Genomic DNA, 20,826 nt, shown 5'->3' with positions numbered 1-20,826 from the left:
TTTCTATTGGCTGTTTGGATCCCTTGTGCTGCCTCTTGGTTGCCATAACTGTGCAAGCTCTGAGAGTGATGAGTAAATGACATCCCTGGAGGTGAGGAGATGTGATTTCCCCTTTTAAATTGAGGGAGGAGCAGTTGCAGCTATTTTTGGCTACAGTCTAGTGGGTTTTATTGAATTGCTCAGCAGTTCCTTGAATCCGGTTGTGGTACCTGAAGACTAACAAAACAGATCTGAATATGGACTAAAGAAAAACGTTTCTATCTGCAAATCACTGCAAACAAAGGTTTCTCTCTTGCTTGCTGTTTCTGTTGGTTTTGGATTGGTTTTCTTGGGCTTGTTAGGGTTATTTCTGCTTTTTACCTTTGGAAATTTCCACTTTTTTTAACAGTGACTACTTTTCTGACCTTTATGATCAACTGATGTTAAAGAGGCTGTGGATACAATGTAATGATTTGTTTTTGTAAAACAGTGGTAGCATATGATATGTACTGATTTTGTTGCTTTTAAATGATTAAGCAAACGTAAGGTTTATTCTGTGTTGATGTATGCTGCATACATTTGAAGAGATCCTTTATAAACACACCAATTCTTGTCCTGTGTCTTGTCCTGTTTTCTCTGAATTTCCTCACCGTAGCACCATCACAGAGGTCAGTACCATTCTTGTTTTCTGAGAACAAGTTGACTAGTGAGCATATAATGCAGCAACAAAACAGGACAAGTGTTGCTTACTAACAGGCTTGCTCGTAACTTGAGGCACTCCATAATGTTATCGCATTCCAGCTGATGGGAATCTCTGTGGGTATGGTCAGGAGCTTCCAGTCCCCATTTCACCACAGGTGGAATTACCCCTTTGTAAATGATGCTTCAAATCCTGGCACTTTGGGATCTGAAAACCCATGACTCAACCGTACTGTTACTGCTAGAATTGTAAAGACTTACTCACAAAGAGCTGCTCATTAATCTTGTAAGGAGTATATTAGAGCCTGAACTTTGAGAGTCAAATGACTGTGAGTAAAGCTTAGACTTATAAAGTTATAAGAGCTTGCCTTAGAAACCTGGGCAGGGCCAAGGGCAATGGTGGCCAGCCCCTCCCCCCCCCCAAACATATAGAAAAAGCCCATAGGGAGCACCAGCAACTGGGAGCACCAGCAACCAGAAGCACTACCCACAGGGTGGGCAAACAGGGCATGGCACATCAGCAAAGGTGTGGTGCAGCAGTTTGGGTGGCAGCGGAAGCCCTGCCAGCTCTACCAGGGAGCAGTGGTATCAACCTGGCAGAAAGCTATGACCTCTGAGCTCTGCACCCACCACAGCTAACACAGCTGCTTGGGCAGAGCTCTGGTGGGAACTGGAGGTTCCTGGCTGCAGTGTGTGCTCTATGGAGCTATCAGATGGCAGGAGTGAGCACAACTATAAGGAGGTGTGACAGGTACAGGAACTACTTCATGTGGTGACTCCTCCTTACAGCTGCAGGAGGAGGTGAGTAGGTTGAGGACTATTAGGGAGAACGAGACAGGGAGACTACTGGAATCACACTCTACCTTCCCTGAGACAGTCCCAGCAGCCACACAGGATGCGATACAGAGGGTTCCCTGTCTTTTCTCTGCCTGGTTGTGCACAGTGGCATAAGGGATAGGGGGCAGTGGTGACAAGTTCCTGCCCAGCGCATCAGGCGAATCTCCTCTGTCACTGCCCCACCTTCCCAGGTGCCCTTGCACAATAGGTATGAGGCTCTGCCAGTGGAACTGAAAAACAAGGAGGACAATGGTTCATCTAGGGTGGAGGTGTCACCGAGGTTAAGCCAGCCTACACCCTGCTCCCATAAAGAAAAGATAGGTCATTGTCATAGGAGACTCCCTTCTGAGGAGAACAGAAGGCCCAAAATTCAGACTGATCCACTTCTTTGGAAAGCCTGCTGTCTCCCTGCGACCCAGGTTAAAGGTGAGAGATGAGGAAGCTTCCTACCTTGGGACAGCCCTCAGATTATTATCAGATTTTTCAGGTAGGTAGCAATGAAGACTTGCAACAAGAAGTCTGAGGGCAATCAAGAAGACTTTGTGGCCTTGGGACAACAGGTTAAAGAATCAGGAGCACAAGTAGTGTTTTCTTCTATGCCTCCAGTTGCAGGGAATGATGATGGAAGAAACAAGAAGAGCCATCAGATCAATACCTGGCTCCAAGCCTGGTGTCACTGGCAGAATTTGGGGGTTTTTGATCATGGGTCAATTTGCATGACACCAGGCCTGCTGGTGATGGTGAAGGATGGGGTACACCTTCCTTGTCTCAAAGGGGGGACAGGATCTTTGCACAGGAGTTTGCAGGGCTCATGGAAATAGCTTTAAACTAGATTTAAAGGGGGAAAGGGATAAAAACAGGCTCACTAGAGATAAGCCTGGGGGCACCACACAGATGTTTGAGGGACAACATGCTAGCGAGGTCCTTTGGACTGCTGTCCCAGTGGAGGTAGGGGATGGAGATCCACCTGGCATCAAAAACACAAGGGTTATTGATGTGTCAGAAACCACAGAAGTGCCTGAGAATGGTCATATAGGAATTAGAGCTCCCCATAAAAAGGTGGTGGGATCCATAGCCCAACTGAAGTGCATGCATACCAATGCACACAGCATACACAACAAACAGGAGGAGCTGGAAGTCACTGTGCAGCTGTGGAAAACTATTACAGATGCCATCATGGAAACATGGTGGGATGACTGCTGAAATGAGGGATAACATCTGAGAGGAATAAATCTCTCCCAGATTTAAACATAACATGAATCAGGTAGTCCATGACCTCTGCCACTGTGTCCTGAAGCAGTTTCTCCTTCTCATGCTTGGGTTTGATGCCCCCTCCATCATGTTTTCCGACCTGAGCCTCCAATCTATTGTTGGCCTGGCTGGGGCCATGTATTGCAGACACCATGCTTTAAGCACATTCACAAGCCTATCTTTATAGGATCAGAGCTCTTGTAGTACAAAAAGCATTCCTCCAGCCAATTTCAAAATACTTCATCTTTTCTTCAAGATTAGGGGATGTTGGTAGAACTTAGACAGTTTTGGAAATAGTGACCAGCTGAAGCATTTCTTGCAGTGTCAGCCTTACAATGCCGCTGGTGTCTGGATTTGGTGGACTTGGCATCTCTTGAAAAAGGCAGTGCAGGATGCAGTGTGTTAGCTCGCAGAGACGCTAACATACCCTTCATAACAGCGTGCATGTTATTTTGGCCAAATTTTAAACTTTGTTTTTCCATGTGATTTCTATGTGGCTTCAGTTGAGAAGAATATCAAGTTTCTAAATTGCTATGCAGCATGGTTTTCTTTTGTTGAGCACCTGTGGTTTCAGTAGAGTTTGCAGCATACTTTAGTACCAAGTTAGTAAACTTTGCCTTTTATGGCATCTCATTTTATCTCATTTTCATTTTCAAATATCTGCTCAAAACAGATAACTGGATGTCCATCTGATCTGTAGCCCTTCCTGTACCTACTTTCTTAGGTATATTTATATTAAATTTCAATTTATAGGCCTTTTAGCAGGTAAAGGGTGAAAGAAATTCTTAGAAAACCCTACTTCAGTGTAACATATATATTCCTACTGCCCCTAAAACTGGAAAATTGGACATTGTGCTTCCTTCAAAAGGCAATAAAATATCAATACTACACAGTGTATTGGCGAGTCCATCTGGAAACAAAAAAGAATTGTATGTGGATTTGGCAAGTTTCCCTGTCATTGTTGGAGATGCGGTTTCCTGAAAAACACGTTTCCAGTCAATACATCACTTTCCCCATCAGATGGTGCTCGAGGACAGATTTATTTGGCATTTTATTCTTCAGCAGACAAACTCATGAATACAACAGAAAGGAAGTCTCCTCTGAGAGCTGAAGTTAGATAGGCTTTTAGAAAGATCAGAAAGTGCTATTGATCTTGTTTTTCTTTTGCAGGATAGGAAAAGGCAAACCCCTGACTCAAACCAGAGCACGAGTCGAATGAGGAGGGTGACCTTGGACACAGACTGCATCACCTGGTGCTGTCATTGCTACTGAAAAGGAGAACACCCAGGAAAGCAGATCTCAGAGGTGATGAGGGTCTGACCCAGCACTAGAGGAAAAGAGCCTGAAAACGGTGGGAAGAGCAGGAGTAGGGAAGGGAGAGAGCACTTGCAAGGAGATTTGTAATTCTGCTTCACTGCATAACCATGCTGGAGATCTGCCTTGATACTTGTATTCTGTGGATCTCAAAGTGCTCTGTAAGGGTAACAATGTGCTAGTATGTTTCGAAGCACCAGGAACTTATGACCATATTTGATAAAAACGACCTCCAATTTGATCTGCTTGTACTATGGGACATTCACTTCAAGTACCAATGATCTGAGCATGCAGTGTACTAATGGACAACCAGCAAAGCAGTAAGGTTGCTGAAACCTACATTCATTATTTAAAACTGTGCCATAAAAAATGACAACCATTTGAAAAAAGGCAGCTTTCCCCAGATATAAGCCAATTGCTTGGTCATTGCCAGCATATGAATGAGAAAACTCCAGAGGGAGTAAAACAAATGTTGATGTACAACATTACACATTTATTTATTTGGTTAGATTCCAGATGGGCCTAATATAAAACATCTAAACAGTCTGATATGCAAGGAGGATGTGGTTTCAAAACTGAAATCCAAACTCAAGGGTTTTTTCTTATTCAGAAAATAAGATCATCCTGATAATGCAGTGAGAGAGTACTCACTGGCAATTTTACTGATGAAGCATGTTTTCCTGTTGCAAGACAAAATTAAATTTGTTTTTAAGGCTTGTTGGCTTTGTTTGAACCCAGTTTTATTTCCCTACAGGAGATGAATATTGCCTTCTATATAAATCATTTGTTGAAAAGAGCATGAACATTTGACTGAGATTTCGAGGGTTCACACAGACATCCCTCTGCAGCTTAAACTTTGCATTTGACACACAGCAGAAACTTCCATAGCTGGAACAGAGGGAAAAGACTAAAAGACCTGTGCCAATAAAAGAGTTTAGGAAGTTTTGACATTTCAAATACATACATGAAATAAATATTCTGGAAAAGCTGTTAGAAAAAGGAAAGTCTTAAATGCACATTATAAAACTAAGTCATCAATCCCACCCACAAACGTTTGAAAGAAATCTACCCTGTGATTTTAAAAGGAAATTCTGATTTTTAATAGTTATTTCAAAACAAGCTTAAATAAAAAAAAGAATCTTATTGCCCACAGATTTAGAAATGTGCTAATGAAAAAGAAAACGTATGATTTCACAGTGTACATTCTTCAATGAAAGTTATCAGTCTTATAACAAATAGAATGAAAATGATTTCTGCATTGTGCTGAAATGTGTATCTGTACTAAAGCAAGCTCAAAACTTAAGACAGATTAAGTGGGACAGAAAGTGCAAATTCCTGAGAGCTACAGTTAAGTATCATTTATTTTAATGCACCCTCCCTTCCCATATTCACTCAAATGGCAGTCATTTACACTAGGATAAAGAAGTCCATGTTTCTTATGGGTGTGATTAAGGTGCTCAGTGACTTCAACTGATTCCAGGGCCCCACTGTGCTACTTTTCTGTACAAACAAATCAGATGGAACACTTTTGTTCCTTAAAGTGTACAGCTCAGACAAAGAAAAGATTATCTTTTCCCTTTTACAGATGAGAAAACAAAAAGTAAAACAAGTTGACCAGGATCACAAGCATGAGTTTAAGAGCTTTCTTGAGCCTCAGTGGTCCCTGACTCGAACAGACTGCTCACTTTGTCTACATGCAGTGCTTTGCAACTATTCTACTGCTGGGCTTGCACTGCAACCGAGAAACTAAGGTGCAAAAAGCTGTTTTTAATAAGTACATTATTTATCCGCTTGAAGTTTTCTCTTTTTAGGGCTTCTGGTGCCCTGCTAGGTGCTCTCAGCTCTTGTTGACATTACTGAAGGTCAGATTTCCTTTGGTGATCCTCAGTACCTTTCAAAGGTAACATATTGCCAAAAATTCAGGAAGTAAAAATTCAAGCTATTCAGGTCTTGTCTCTGTTACAGCTCTTTTCTATAAACTGTATTTGCAGTCTTGCTCCTACAGCTTATTCCTTCTCTTCTTCGTCTTTTGCTGCATCACAGCTCTTCAAACAAACTGCATTTCAGGAATATATTTATTCTTCTTGCAAAGTCTATATGATAGGTGCATTGTGCAATTTTCAGTGTTACTCATAATAAAGCTCTGGTTAAAACAAGTATTATTTGATTATAAATAAAATCTGAAATGATACAAAATTTTTTTAAGAATCCATTCATCACCAGACTTTCAACAATGATTTTCAGTGGATAACTGGGTATTGAACAGCACGACTTGGTTCCACAAGAGATGATGTGATAAGGCACATTTCCATCCTGTCTTAATAGTGGAAATAAAGTAATTAAAGCATTGCCGTAAGTTATTTATAAAAGAGATTGTTTTTATATCTTCAGCTTTGCAGTTGCTCCAGTAATCCTTTCACTTAGTTGATGGCATTGACTTTACCCAATGGAAGTGGTCAGATCCACATTGAGGCTTTTTTTTCTTTTTTAATGGCTCCCATAATCAGATCAGATAGAATTCTAATCTGACACATCCGTGGTTTATTACCAATAGTTTTCTCTTTGCCATGTTCAGTATGGCTGGTTCTCAGGCTTGTTTCTCTGCCTCTCCCCTTGCGATGCCTGCCTAACTAATCGTGGTGGCGGCACAGGTCTTGCTGACCCATGGTCTGCAGTCAAATCTTCCCTGCTCAAAGTGCCAAATCTTGGTCTTGTCAGCAGTGGCTGCCTGAACCCAATGGATGGCTGAGGCAAGGCACTTGGCTCCTGCTGCTCTCCTCGTCCATCCTGGCTCCCATCAACTTCATTCTTCCACTCCACCCTAAACTCAGGCAGTGGCCTCTGCTGTCTCAGCCTCTGGTCTCTCAAGATTTTCCCTGCTCTGGGTCTTAGATTGAGCACTGTGGTAGCAGCATCCATCTCAGAGTCACTGCTGTCACCCACTGTTAATTGAAAACAAAATTAAAGTTTTAGGTGCAGAATATTACTGTTTCAGGAATATCTGAAAAACAGTATACTGAGCACTAGCATCCATAGAAGAATGATTCCCTATGTACTAAATTCAGTGCTTTCTGATTAGACTAGTAATAGACAGTTAACTTTGCCAAGACAAAGGATAGATTTGACTTCCAAATATCCTTCCCCTCAAAACTGTGCTCTTTAGAAAGCCCTTACTCAGCTGCTCCTTAATCACCAAGTGCCTCTCCCTGTTTGAGTTGACATTTCCCCAGTTCTGGCTCTGAACATGGAAAAACTGGACATGTCTCTCTCTGAGTTACCTGGGTTCTAGTCCCTGCTTATGTCCAAGCAGGATACAAAATCCAGATTTCTCACCCTCATATCCCAGGAAATCTAATCTGAGGCTTTTCCAGAGCACAACATGTACAGGGGATGTAGAAACCTGAATTTGGAAAAGGAGTGTCTATACTCCACTGAGCAAAGGATCTCCCAAGGTCAGCGTACAGATGGGAGGAAACACCCCATCCTTAATACTTGTAGTGGTTTATACTGGTTAATACTGGGGGGAGTGAGTGAACAAGCTGTCTGTCTGGGTTTAAACCACTACAATACTCCTGAATGTACTATATCACAGAAAATCCACAGGGCAAATCTCACAAGTTGAAAGTGCTGCAGACTCCTTCTCCCCTCACAGCAGGGTAGAAAATGGTCAGGAGAAAGCTGGCATAATCACAAGCTGGCATAAAGGCTCTAGGGCTCTAAAATGATCACTATTGGGTAAACCAAGCTGACAACTTTCTGGATGCGCACATGTACGTGTTTTGCACATCAGACTTATTTTAAATTGATAAATATCTTCATCAAAACTTGCACACTTCAGTCATTTGATATCCATTTTAACAATCATTTATGACTGCCTCAGATCTATTCTTAGACTTAAGTCAGATATGATGTTTTAAATATAGCAAAGCAAAGACTTGTGTACTGTGCAACTGTCACAGGAACATCTTCCATTGGTAGCCTACATTTTATTTCTTTTAGAAAGGTGAGGAAGAGGTCAAAAAAATGTATCACCACATAATTGTCCATTCACCCAGATAATTATATATCAAGGAGGTTCTTTGTCAGATTGTTTTTGCAGGCTTTTTCCCCCCTAAATATGTCAAATAATGTATTTTTTGACAATTGAGTAACCTGGAGGCACATTTCCTCTTTAATTCTAGGTGACAGTAGGTGACCTCTGCAGACATAACTACAGAATAAAAGGCATCCTACCCCGAGGAGAGCAAAAATGTAATTATTAACAGACAAAAGCATGGTTATTGCTCGATTAATTTGGAAAAGTGGAAAATATTGGGGTGGGGATCAGGAAATTTTAGTGACTGTGCAGAGATTTAATCTTCCCAGCAAGAGATCTTGATGGTTGCTTGTCATGAAAGGAAGCACTCCTAAGGAGTGCACGGCAATGCAACCAGTAATAATCAAAAGTAATATATAGAACTGTGCAAAGTTTTCACATCAAATGGTTGCCTTAGTTTTCTTTTTTGCTGTTGTTATTAGAATTCAAGAACTCCAATATAAAGCATTTGTGAGTTTAGGCAGAAAAAATAATATAACATTTTGGTAGTAAACCACAGCATTTTGAGAAGTTCTTCATGAGAACTACAAACCAGATCTCATGTCCTCATTCTCCTCTCTGGTTTGGTTCTCAGAGCACTGTCCTTTACCCTGACCCCTGTGAGAAAAGAAACCAAATAAGCCTATAATCCAGAAGGGAGATCTGGACATTATGGGATAAAGACAAGGAGAATGAGCCATAGCACTGTTTCTGGTGCTGAAGTGTGTCAGGCTGCTGCCTGCTCATATGAGGAGATGTGCTGGGAGGACTACACGACTACAGCATTTGAACTGGAAAAGCCCTGCAAAACTCAGCTTGCTGGGCATTTCTCTACACTCAAATACCTGGTTTAGAACGAATAACTTCTAATATTCTAAGATCCCTGCTAAACATCCAAACCTAGAAATATGCTATGAAGGTATTAGCATTAGAATGAAAACATATACACATAAAATATTTTGTATTTATTTGAAAAATTAATATGGTGATTTCCCCAAGTCACCCCTGGAAAACTTGTCTTCTAAATAGGCAAAAGAGACAGCAGAAATTTTTTCATTACCTCTGGAAGATGTTTTATTTCTCACTCGTAGTTTCTCTGGGAGTTTAGTGTTTTTAGGAAGTGAAAGGAATCTTTTTGTATTTGCAGCAGCCTGTGTGGAAAGAAATATAAGAAATGTTAAGCTATTGCAGACTGAAGTAGCTGCATAATGCATGTTAAAATACATGACTAAGGCTTGAGCAGGTTTATGTAGCTGAAGAGTTGGAGATTAGCTAATATGTGATCTTTTACTACACACTCAAGTTAACACTGATTGCTGGTTGACATCTGTGCTAACTAAGGTAAAGACTGAATAATCTCAAACATCTTAATCAAAGAAAAGCCTACTGATATGCCCTCTGGGATCAAAGTTTATAAATGTATGCTCTCTAACCTCAACTTTACATGTACCAGTTTTCCTAAGGAAGCAAACATGGCATTACTTCATGCAGTTCCAGTTTGAAACTTTTTATTAGTCAGCTGCAAAAATCGGGTTGAGGCTGAAGCTCAGGCACTAGTTTGTATTCTGATCCTGCAAGCACTTTATACATATAAATGACTTTATACAGTTGACTAATCACACTGGTGTTGATGAGGAAGTTGGGTACCAGCATGACCATTTACCAGTTCAGGACATAAAATTGTTGTTTTCCCCAGACTAAGCTGTAAAGGCTGTGGGAGCACACCTCATACTTCCTGGAACATGAGAGGTACTTTCCAGGACAGACTGCATTTTTTTTTAAAGCCAAATGTTTCTCAAGGGCATTCTTTCTTACAAAGATTTTTAAAAACCTTTACAGTCTACCAGCTCTCCTCTGCTTGTTGCACATCAATGGGAACCTGCAAGTTATTTTCCATGAGAGATTTTTCCACCTTGGATATTGTTGTGCTGCTCAAGACCGCTCTGCTTCCCTCCGTGGTGGATTTACACACGGATAATTACTTTTAAAATTACAGCCTGTGCATTTTAAAAAGCTGATGGATACCCTGTTTCTCTCCCTGCCCCAAAAACGTCTCAATCCTGCTGAGTCTCTTCATTATTCCACCTAGTAAATAATTTATTCGTATGACAAAGGCAAAATATGTAACTGTGGTTCAGAGATAAAAAATACTTTAGGAATAAATTTATTGTCACAATTGACACCATAGTAGCCCTGATAATGATCACAAATGAGATATAGCGCCTATCGGGCACATCATTGCAGCCTCAGCTGCTGAAGGGCAACTGTATCAATGAGGACAACAGTCACTAAGTACTTCTGTAACACAAAAATACATATTCATAGGATGGTTAATTTCCCTGATACACAAAATGGGAAAATAATTTCAGGGATCAGCTTGCCTCCTGAACCAGTGTGCTCCACTCAAATATAGTCTGAAGTTTACAGTGAAGGTATTGCATGACTGCCTCAGAGAGCCAAATATTATCATACGATACCATTCCTAGAGGTTTTCCTATTCTCTGTCAAAACCTGAAGTCCTGACTACATTTTATGAATACTAAAGAGCCCATAACATTTTTCAAGTGAAAAGCTCATTCTGACTCAATTGAAAGTTCCCTTTCCTGTATTTTAGAGCAGTAGCTTTGTGTATCTGAAAGTCATTTTTGACCTTGATCATCCCTCTTCATCAAAATACTGATAGAGAATACTGACCATACCTTAGAAGTACACTCTGTACAGAGCCTGTTCAGCAACCCCGAGTTAAAATTATGTCAGCAGATCCCACTCCCATATCACATTCTACAAGACTGAAGCTTTGCTGAAGGGGTCAACAAGAAGTCCATGTGTGCAACTCAAAATGTAAGTGTGACATTATATGTGCAGTTGTCTTCCAAATCCAGGATTTATTTTTTCTGCATTTCAGAAGATTTTCTTTCTGTATGACATTTAGCTACAAAGAACTGCTTTCTATGAAACAACCAAAATGCAAGTACCGGTCTTTCTCTTGACAGGCTGTTCGTTTTCCTCAGGCTCTCCCTCAGGCTGTGCCGCCGCCGGATCAGGATTTCTTTGGCCTGCTTTTCATTTGCATCTGCAGCCAGACTGTGTCGGTTATATGACATTGTCTGAAAAATAAAAGCAGTGGTCACACTCTGAAAAGCATAATGTCAAATGCATTGAGCTATGTACCCAGTGCAAAACAGGGTTTTTGCTTTAATGCTTTAATAAGCATCATAAATCCTTGTGAACAAAATCACACTGCAGATGATTAAGAGCAAGAACAGTAATTACACCAGCATTTTTTTAGTCATCCCATTCACAAGCAAGTTTTTTTGTTTGTCACTTTTTTTTAACCTGCTGATCTTTATAATGAAACAGAAATATGAAAAAGCTGGCTTCATACAGTGTTCACCCCCTATTCTCACTAGCTCATTCAGTATGTCAGTAGCGGATGCACTTCGGAAAGCGATGAGTCACCTAGGGGCAAGTCATTTTTACCTCCAGCAAACTGAAGCTTGCTCCACTTTTGAATGTTTTCCAAGGGCTCAGGCATTCAAACTCTTTAGCCCCAGGAGGATAAATGTGAAATGTCCTTTTGCTTTTATTTCACTATTTTTCCAGCTCATCACCTCTGCTCTTAATAAAAACAACTTCATCACTGGAGGCAAATGGAAAATCTAATCCCAAATCATGAAGTGCCCAAAATACTGATGTAAGTAGACAGTGTTGGGTTGAATTTGAACCTATGATTCTCTTTAAATAATGTGAGTAGATTGCAGATAATATGACAAAAAAATTAAGGTGTATCAAGAGTATAATATCAAGTAAGCTATTTACATAAAGGAGTATGAATAGTTTCTGTACATATGAAAGGATATGGATTCATAGGCAATAAAGTAAGTAACAGCACTAATTATTGTGATACGGTACAGCAGAGGTACCAGCCCAAAGATACGTTAGAAGCGTAATCAGTATATTCAAAGAATAGTGGGATATTTAAGTATGCAAAACTTCATCCTTACTCTATGTCGTATTTGGTAGAGATTCTTTGTTAGTATTTCCCGCATATTTTCCATTTCAGTGGGAGAAAGTGGCTTTATCTTTCCTTCATGATATTCACTGTGGCAGGATTAAAAAAAAAGGGAAAATAGAGGAGAGTGGGACAGAAAGAGAGAGAGGAAGAATTTTATTTTTATGATTGAAAACTACATTTGAACTATTTCCTTTGTTAGACTTGGAAACAGCATTTCAAAGCAACTGAGGAACAGGTGAAAACATAACATGTCTAGGAATGAAAGCTTTATCTCATTTGAGTCAGTTGTAAGGCTCAAAACTCAGCCTCCAAGATTTGATAAAAAGTACATTCAATTCTAAATTTGATAAGGTACGTTTCAAATGCCCCTCGGGCTTCCCTTGTAGCTATTCACAGCAGATGGGCAGGCACTGGTTCAAATCCAGCTCCGCTCAACACAGCAAATCAATGTTCCCGTAAGCAGCTGCCCTTGTAAAATTACACACTCCAGACGAGCACAGCTCACCAAGCATTCCATGTGTGAGCTGCAGGCAAAATGCTCGTTTCATATCCGCTTAATCTTCAGGTGACATTTGGACACAAGTGTCCCAAGTTAAAGTGATTGATTATTCTGCCTACAGACTGGGCTGTGAAATACATTACATGACCCAGCTGAAATGCTTGGCCATGCTGGCATTGCTTACTTACCTGAGAGACACTGAAGATGGGACCTTACTTATCATTCCACTTTCTGCCATCTCAATGGCATGTTTGATTTCCAGCTTCTTGTATAAAGAAACAATGCTGGATTTGGGCTGGTTCTCCCGGATTAGAAGTCTTCGCAGGTATTTATTGTCAAACTTTTTAAACCTGTATGTGAGGCAAACCAACCCAACCACTTAATTTTTATGTGCATATTAAGCAAAGCCAATATACTGTAGCTAATGCAATCGTGAAGGCTTTTCTTACCTGGGAATGTGTCTGTTCATATTAACAACCTACAGCTAAGTAACATAAAAAAAGGATCAAATTCATCTTTGCTTCAGATAGTCTTAACCTGTGTTTTGGTTAATACATTAATGGACAGTCTCCCTAGCTAACTTTCAGGTATTCTGTGTTATTAGATAATATTATTTTAATTCTCCATTTTCTTGGAGACAAAGAGAACATTAAATATTTACTGTAATAACAAATAGAAGGTCTAAATTTGCATTGCTGCTTTTTCTTTGAAATTTAGCTTGTTCTGGAAGTTCTCCCTTTCTCCAAAGCAACTGCAACCCTCTTGGATGCTTAGAGAAAAAACATTCATTACAGCCAGGGTGATTTTGTATGTCAGAAGGTATTCTGCCCTCTGGCCACTTTGACATTATTCTTGAATTTGCATCTGAAGGTCATGAAGAGGTGGGGCAATACTTTGCTCCATAATCTGTTCATTAAAGATCTCACACAGACTGAAGAAGAATAAGGCTGAGTAAAGAAAAGTTGTACCCATGTCCTGCACCTATCAGGAGTGTCCTCACTGTGCTGCCCTTAAGCCATTTGGAGAGGGTTCTTCTCCATCCTTCCTGATGGTGCTGTTTCTCTGTGTATAAACCACTTAATTCTTGTTGGAACAGTGACTAGAAGGTGGGTGAGTAATGCCCACGCTTTGGGTCTAAAGGATTTGGGTGTTAAAAGAGTGTGCTCCTGAGAAAAGGGAGTTAGATCCAAACCAATGATGATGATGATTCAGCAACTAAAATGAAACATGAACAATTCAAGTATTGACAGTAGTAATCTTCTTAACTAAGTCTTAAATAACACCATCAAGAACTGTGGAGCTGCCTGTCATTAGCATGTCTCATGTACCTCATGCCAGCTACTGCTTTATCTTCCTAGAGAAAGTCCCAAATCTTTTGCATGTTTCCCATCAAACAGGAAACTAACCCCTCACTTAACACTGCAAAGACATACAATTTGTAGGAGGAAAGCTGGATGGGATGAAAGGCTCCACAGAAATACAGGAAATGCTCTGAAACAGTCAGAAACATAGAAAGGACACACACCCTCAGGAGGTACCATACTTCACCCTGGGATCAGAGGGCTGCCTTTCTTCCCAGCCGGAGACTTTGTTCTACTTGCTTGTGGTTTAGTAAAGGACATTGTTTTGCTGCTTTTCCTTTGTAACCCACACGTTCTAAAAACAACCATCCACTTTCAAGAATAAAATGCTGAAAATGAAATAAGATGCCCAAAAGCCTTCATTTGATGCTGCTGAGCCAGTTCAGCCTCTCTTGTGTAACAGAGGTTTAAATGCCATTCTTACTTATCTCTCCAGAAGTTGTGACCCCAGTGTCCACACACATCTTCAATTCCAGCTTTCACATGGTCAAAGAACTAAAGGGAAACATTGGTTCATTACATAAATTTATAAACATCACCTGGCTTGCCCTCAGACATTATTAATTTCTAACTTACTTCGAAACAAGCAACTGGTCAGAATTCAGGACAATACTTCAATTTAACTAAATGCAGTCAAATCAAACTCAGGCAGACTTTGATTTTGCCCCTGGAGCTTCCTTTAGTTCACAGCCCCAAAAGGACAGAAGTGAGCTGCTAATATCCTCAATGTCAATATTGCTGAGCTTTTGTCTGAATCTGAAGGTTTTTCCCATATTTTTACTTAAGTTCCCTAACCCCTCAAGGCTATGCCTGGGACCTCTCCAGGGACTTCCCCAGGGCTGCAAGTGAACCAGGTATGACTTTGTGGAGGAGACAGCTTGAGTGGGCAGCAGCTCCCCACATCAGAACCGGCCCATTGGGATGCACAGAATAGGGCTGAGACATCCAGCATTCAGGTCCTGAGCTCTTATTTTAGGGAACCATGGTTTAGCCTCACCTCAAAGCATCCTCATTACCTAATATTAGAAACACATTGTTCCTCAGCCTATTACGAATTACAAAAGAGTGAATCAGTTCAGCTAAGATCTTACTTGATCCCCAGAGGCAGCTCATTTACTCTTAATCCAAGTACTATAGTAGTATCTCTTAAACTCCAGGGGAAATCCTGGTACACAGGCCCAAAGGATAAATTCTAATAACACTTTTAGATGCCTAGATTAACTTCTTTGCTGAACGCAGCCCTTATTATTCCTCATTTTTGGAATTCCAAGCCACCTGCCACAGTTACGCTGCAAGGAGACATACATTCAAGAATATACATAGCTAATAAACCTCAATAACTGGAGATGTACACATACCAAATACAAATCCATAAAGAGGCTGATGATGGGAGAGTTACATCTAAGAGTGTTTAGCAGTTTGCATTTGTTTAGTTAAACTAACCCAAATGCAATGTAATGTAGTTGCCTTGGCAAATGTTTCCTCGTGTAACAAATTTCCAAAACAACATGTACCTCATAATGTGAAACAAACTACAGAAATTTAATGTGCTTCAAGAAGTGAACAATTAAGAGAGTGAAGATTCAAAAACAGTGATACGCAGTAATGCTAATTTTGGTAATTGTCAAAAGTTAAACATAAGCTTTACAGGTTTTGTGCGTATTAACAGCTAGCAAACCTAAAAGAGCATGTGCTTCTCTGTAATACTGTATACTGAATCCTTGTCTTACTGAAAGACACCTGGAATTTCATCTGTAAGAGGGTTTCATCTATGACACTGGAGCTGCAACGTACCCTGTTATAAATTTCTTCACTGACAGCTGGCTGCTTTTTGTTTGACCTTTTGACATCAAGAAACTCCACCAGTGGGCGAATTGTTATTCCCTGTAAAGAGAAAAAAAATACACGGCTTTTCCATAAAAATAAATAAATAAATAAATAAATAAGCCTGTCAGTCTCTTCCATCTCTGCCAGCGCACTGAAAATGGCTGTAGATAGCTTTTTAGCTCTGGATACACTTTCACCTTCCTAACCCCAAAATCCAGCCTGACACAGTAATTATAACAATGAATTTACTCTTGTCATCATCAGGTGTGCACTTAGCTAGGAAGTCCTTGTCGTAACACAGACTCCGTCAATGCAACAGAAGGAAGGATGGGGCTCTCTAGAGCTAAGAAGTCCAATAAAGGCAACTTGGCAAACCCCGTGCAGAATATACTTGCCCCATACACAGTATTTTTAAACTTGGTTTGTTGGAGGCTTTTTTCAGTTCTGTTATGTGTTAGAAAAACCCTCACTTTTTTTCTGAATTAATAAATGGATCCCACATCATTCCAAAACAAGCATAGAAGTCCCTGTTTTAGTGATTACTTCCAAAACAGGTACTCAAAGATGTGTCAACATTAGCACTAAAATTTCTATTCAAGATCATGACACTAATGCTTTTGTCTTTGTCTGACTATTCTCAGAGAAGGAACAGAATGTTTTGGCTATCCCAGAATGATATAATGGTGTTTAATAACTATTTGTGGAAGAATTGACATAATTTGTTTATTCGTATAGGTGCACTGGCACAAGGGAGGGGAATGAATCCATCATGGTGTTAAGATCAGTCCCTACTGTCCCAGACAACCAGGTCACATATTTCTTCTCATAACTGAATCCAGCTTTATCTTAAAGTAGTTAGGTTTCTCTGCCCCATTGCTCATACTAGAACACTCATCCTGAACTTCATTGTTCTGATAATTAGAAAGCTGCTTCTTAATTGCGTCATGGTCACTTTGTAACCACTTTGTTCTTGTGCCAGCATTTGTCTTTTTAGTTTAAACAGTGTTCCTCCTTGGGTGTTCACTCCCTCATATAAACATTAATTATATTGCCTCTTCTTCAATTTGCTAAGGCCAAGGCATTCTGGTCTCCTTTCACATGACAGGCCTCCCAGTCCCACAATCACTCTAGAACATTACACTATTCTCTGATGGAAATACATGTCTCAGTACGTCTTAAGATCAACTATGCCTTTATTCTGCTCCCATGATATTGGTGGCTTAAACTCTACCCCATTATCAAGTAATGTTTTTTTCCCTATTTTTTTCCAAATGAAAGGTTCTCATTTCATATGAGAAACCCCTAGTAAGAGAGTCCTAACAAGATGTTTGCACTTATTACTGCTAAATTTTATTCTGTTTCTACCATATTATCTCTGTTATTCTCTTCTTTCTACATAACACCCTATCTCACTGGCATCCTAAGAACACCTTCCAAAGCCTGTACTCAAGAAACACGAACAATAAAAAATTCCTGTGTTCATGTGCTATGGTTAGTAATGAGAATATTAAACTAAACCTTCTCCAGGAACCCAGGTTGAACTTTAGAGCAAATGTCCAGAGAGGCTGGGCAATCTCCAACCATAGAGATATTCAGAACTCAACTTGATGTGGCCCCAAGCACATGGTTTAGCTTTGAAGGTGTCCTTGTTCTGGGCACAGGGTTGGACTAGAGATCCCCAGAGGTCTTTCTGACCCAAAGAACCATGTGCTTCTCTTTCCCTTTAAAGGAGAAACTGTCAGCCCCTTCCTCATTCACTTTACAATTATACTAATGTCAAAACCTCAGTTTAATGAGTAGTTAAACTAACAATCTCCGATGCAGTCCCCTTCCCCAAAGATTTTACAATAGTGAAGTTGGATGAGATTACTCTAGAATATAAACTGGCTTATTAAAGAATGATATCAGGCTTCCCTTTGGTAAACCACGTTACATTTCATAACGCATTCCATTTATGTCTATATTTAAAATTATTCTACCCTCTAAAATCAAGTTTCACAGCTTACATGCTAAGGTCAACTAACAGATTTACAGCTGCTCCAGCCACCTTTTCCTCTTTCCTAAGCATAAGCACAGATACTTCCCATGGCACATTTATCCATTTAAAAGGCTAAAAATTTTTTTCCCACAGACCTGTATTTCCATGTACTAGCCCCTCACATCGCTTTCACCTCTCTGGATAATGACTACCCTGAGATGTTTATTTGAGGGGCTTTGCCTCCTCTACGTTTTGCTGGTTTCAATCATTTCCCTCTCTCCTGGTCACCCTTGACCAGGCCTCCATGGCCACGTTGACACCAGAGGCCAGTTCCTTACTTTCTTCTGCACACCTGGCACTTTTGGATGGATGTCCAGCTGGTTTGCAGTATCACTGCCTAATACCTAGACTCAAACACTCCAGTTCATCTCTCAGTGCTCTGTGTCTTCAATCCCCTGCTCGCTGTGCACCATATCCAACACAAACTCCTGAGAAATGCACAACTTTAAATATTCTAACAAGGAATTAGTGCTGGGGCTGTACCGAGATTATGCTTTATCTCTACTCCAACCTCACTAGGTCTTAAATGCTTAATGCTACTTACACGTTAGCACAAGTACTTAATATCTGGCATTCCTTTGCTACCTGTCAGCGGTCTGCATAGCATTTTCTTTTAAACTATGACCACAAAGAGTACCTTCAAGTATGTTCCTTCCAGTACATCTGGATTTTTATGCAATGCTTATTTACAAACTGTCCAAGAAGAACGTAAGAGAAAATGCATTACCTGAATGAAAACGGTAAAGAATATCACCACAATAACAGCAGTGATGAACAATTTCTTCCTGGGAAACACAGCAGAAGGAAGCAGAAATACAAGTGAAAAACAAATAGCTCCTCGGAGGCCTCCATAGGCAATAATAAATTGGTCCTTAAAAGTGAGAGGAATTGTCCGGAACACATTAATGATCTGAGTCAGAACAAAAACACCTGAAAGAAAAAAAACAAAAACAAACCAGAAAAATAAATTAAATTACAAGAAAGCCTCCACAATGCTAATATTTGTTTTTAAACACTTTGCTTTTTACCTATGTATTATTGAAGAAATGAAATATTACTCAGAAGCTTGAAAACACCATGGAAGAAAAATCTAAAATGACTACAGAACATCATCTTAAACATATTTAGTGAGCTAACCACTTTTGGTAAGCTGGATTTAGGACCTGAAGGGGCTAATTAATCCCCACAAGACAGCTATCTGCTAGACACTGCACCTCTAGAACAGCAATAATTCTCAGTGTCAGTATAGACCAAGACTCTTTTTTTTTTTTTCTTTTAATAGGATTTGAGGTGCTTTTGAACCCTTTGGCTTGTCACCTCCATCAGTCTGTGCTTTGAACCCTCAAAACTTCTATTCACTTATTTGATTTTACTTGCATAGACAAAAAGGATGCAGGACTGGCAATGGAGGGAAAAGATGCCAGAGCATGCAGGTGTACTGAAGGCAAAGACTCCAAGGTTGTGGTGGAATGGAGCAAACGTATAAAGGCAGGTAAAGATTGGGGGCCACGAAGTAAGGGAGCAGTCAGGCTCCTTGGCTGCTTTTCAGCCTAAGGTATTGTGGGGTTGCAGGTGCAGGAGGGAAAATAATCCAGATTTCCACACTGAAGGGAGACTTGGGAGCTGGAAGTAGGGGTGCAGAGGCAGATCAGAACATGACCTGCCTTGACACATGGAGGGACTGAATCATTACAGATGAAACTGGAGTGAGGGGCAGGTTTAAGACCTATGAGCCTTAATTGTTGTACAACTGCTAATTATTTTAAGACAAATTTGCTTATTTAAAAAAAATACTTAAATTCATATACCGTACTTAAGTACATGTACTTAATGCATGTAAAAATACAGCAGACTGCCTCTCACTTAAGATGGGCAGGGTCAGAACAAAACTGATTTTGGTGCTTCATTTCGGGTAGAATGTGGAAGTTGACCCTGCAGTCTAGGACACATTGCCAATAAGAAAACCATTCTTATAAGTTGATGGGACTCTATTTTTTTGTATTTTCTACTTGACAAGAGGTTAAAAGTTTCACTTGAAAAGAATACTGATGCATGGACTGGTAATTGCTTACCTAGTGCCCTCCAGATTAAACAGAAAAGGAGGGTGAAGCTAACGAAGGCCCAGTTCCACTCATGGTTCTTTCCAACTGTAGACACTCCCATAAAGATGAAGATTAATGTTTCACTGACACTGCTCAGCATCTTCATGAAATACTTTATTGTTGTATAGGATTTTTGAGAAACATTTTCTTCCACATATTTATTCATGGTCATGGCACAAGCTGTAATACTGAAAGGCAAACATTACCCTGTTATTTCACTGTTTTAATGGGTTTTTTTTTGTCTTTCTTATAACTACAGAATATTATTCACTTTTCCATAGTTGTCTTTAAAATACAAAAGCATAACTTATTCTATAACCAATCTCAAATATATAGGTGTGTTGAACCTACAGTTTTGGGCACAAGAGTTTTTTTCCACAGTGGGGAGTTTTCTGAGAAGGCATCAGGTATGGAGTTTTGCCATAGTAAATCCACATATCTGTGCAGGTGTCACACAAACTCTGTATTTTGAATGAGGCAGAGCTGAGGAGAGCCAGGGGCAGCCCTGGAAAACAGGGTGCTGCTTCTCTTGCTGCTGAGGAACACCAGACAGGATGTTCCTCAACATTGCATGTCGTGGGGCAGAGCTTCCCTCACTTCCCACTAGCAGCTGTCTCACTAAACCATTCCTCTCCTCAGTGACAGTGACAGTAGTCAGCTCCTCTTCCCAGGCAAACTAAGAAGCAAGGCTACAGATACTGTGTCATCCTCTGCCACTTTAGGCCACTCTTTGCTTTGCCTCTGCATAGGGCTGCAGATCTACTCAGCACAAAATGGCCATTGCCATGCAAAACCTAGCTCCAACCCTAGGCAAACTCCAAGACTAAGA

The 20,826-nt window shown here is 40.2% G+C and overlaps 1 protein-coding gene across 1 annotated transcript in view; it reads right to left on the bottom strand.

Moving 5' to 3' along the window:
- Positions 1–4,552: 4,552 nt before the first annotated feature.
- The window catches only part of LOC133225470 (sodium/hydrogen exchanger 2-like), a 33,088-nt gene continuing 16,814 nt past the window's right edge, over positions 4,553–20,826 (bottom strand). The window contains exons 4-12 of the mRNA XM_061377875.1: positions 19,968–20,185; positions 18,623–18,825; positions 15,825–15,914; positions 14,455–14,525; positions 12,858–13,019; positions 12,160–12,256; positions 11,131–11,262; positions 9,216–9,306; positions 4,553–7,022 (exon numbers count right to left, since the gene is read on the bottom strand). Of these exons, the coding sequence (XP_061233859.1) occupies positions 6,652–7,022; positions 9,216–9,306; positions 11,131–11,262; positions 12,160–12,256; positions 12,858–13,019; positions 14,455–14,525; positions 15,825–15,914; positions 18,623–18,825; positions 19,968–20,185 (1,435 nt within the window). The 3' untranslated portion in view covers positions 4,553–6,651. The remainder of the gene's footprint in view (positions 7,023–9,215; positions 9,307–11,130; positions 11,263–12,159; positions 12,257–12,857; positions 13,020–14,454; positions 14,526–15,824; positions 15,915–18,622; positions 18,826–19,967; positions 20,186–20,826) is intronic.

This window comes from Neopsephotus bourkii, unplaced genomic scaffold (genome assembly GCF_033783945.1).
Source record: "Neopsephotus bourkii isolate Nb327-2 ecotype Australia unplaced genomic scaffold, CSIRO-AGI_Nbou_v1 NB_1760, whole genome shotgun sequence".
In the NCBI taxonomy this organism is placed as follows: domain Eukaryota; kingdom Metazoa; phylum Chordata; class Aves; order Psittaciformes; family Psittacidae; genus Neopsephotus; species Neopsephotus bourkii.
The sequence above is the reverse complement of the archived record's forward strand: the minus strand, read 5'-3'. Positions and strand labels throughout refer to the sequence as shown.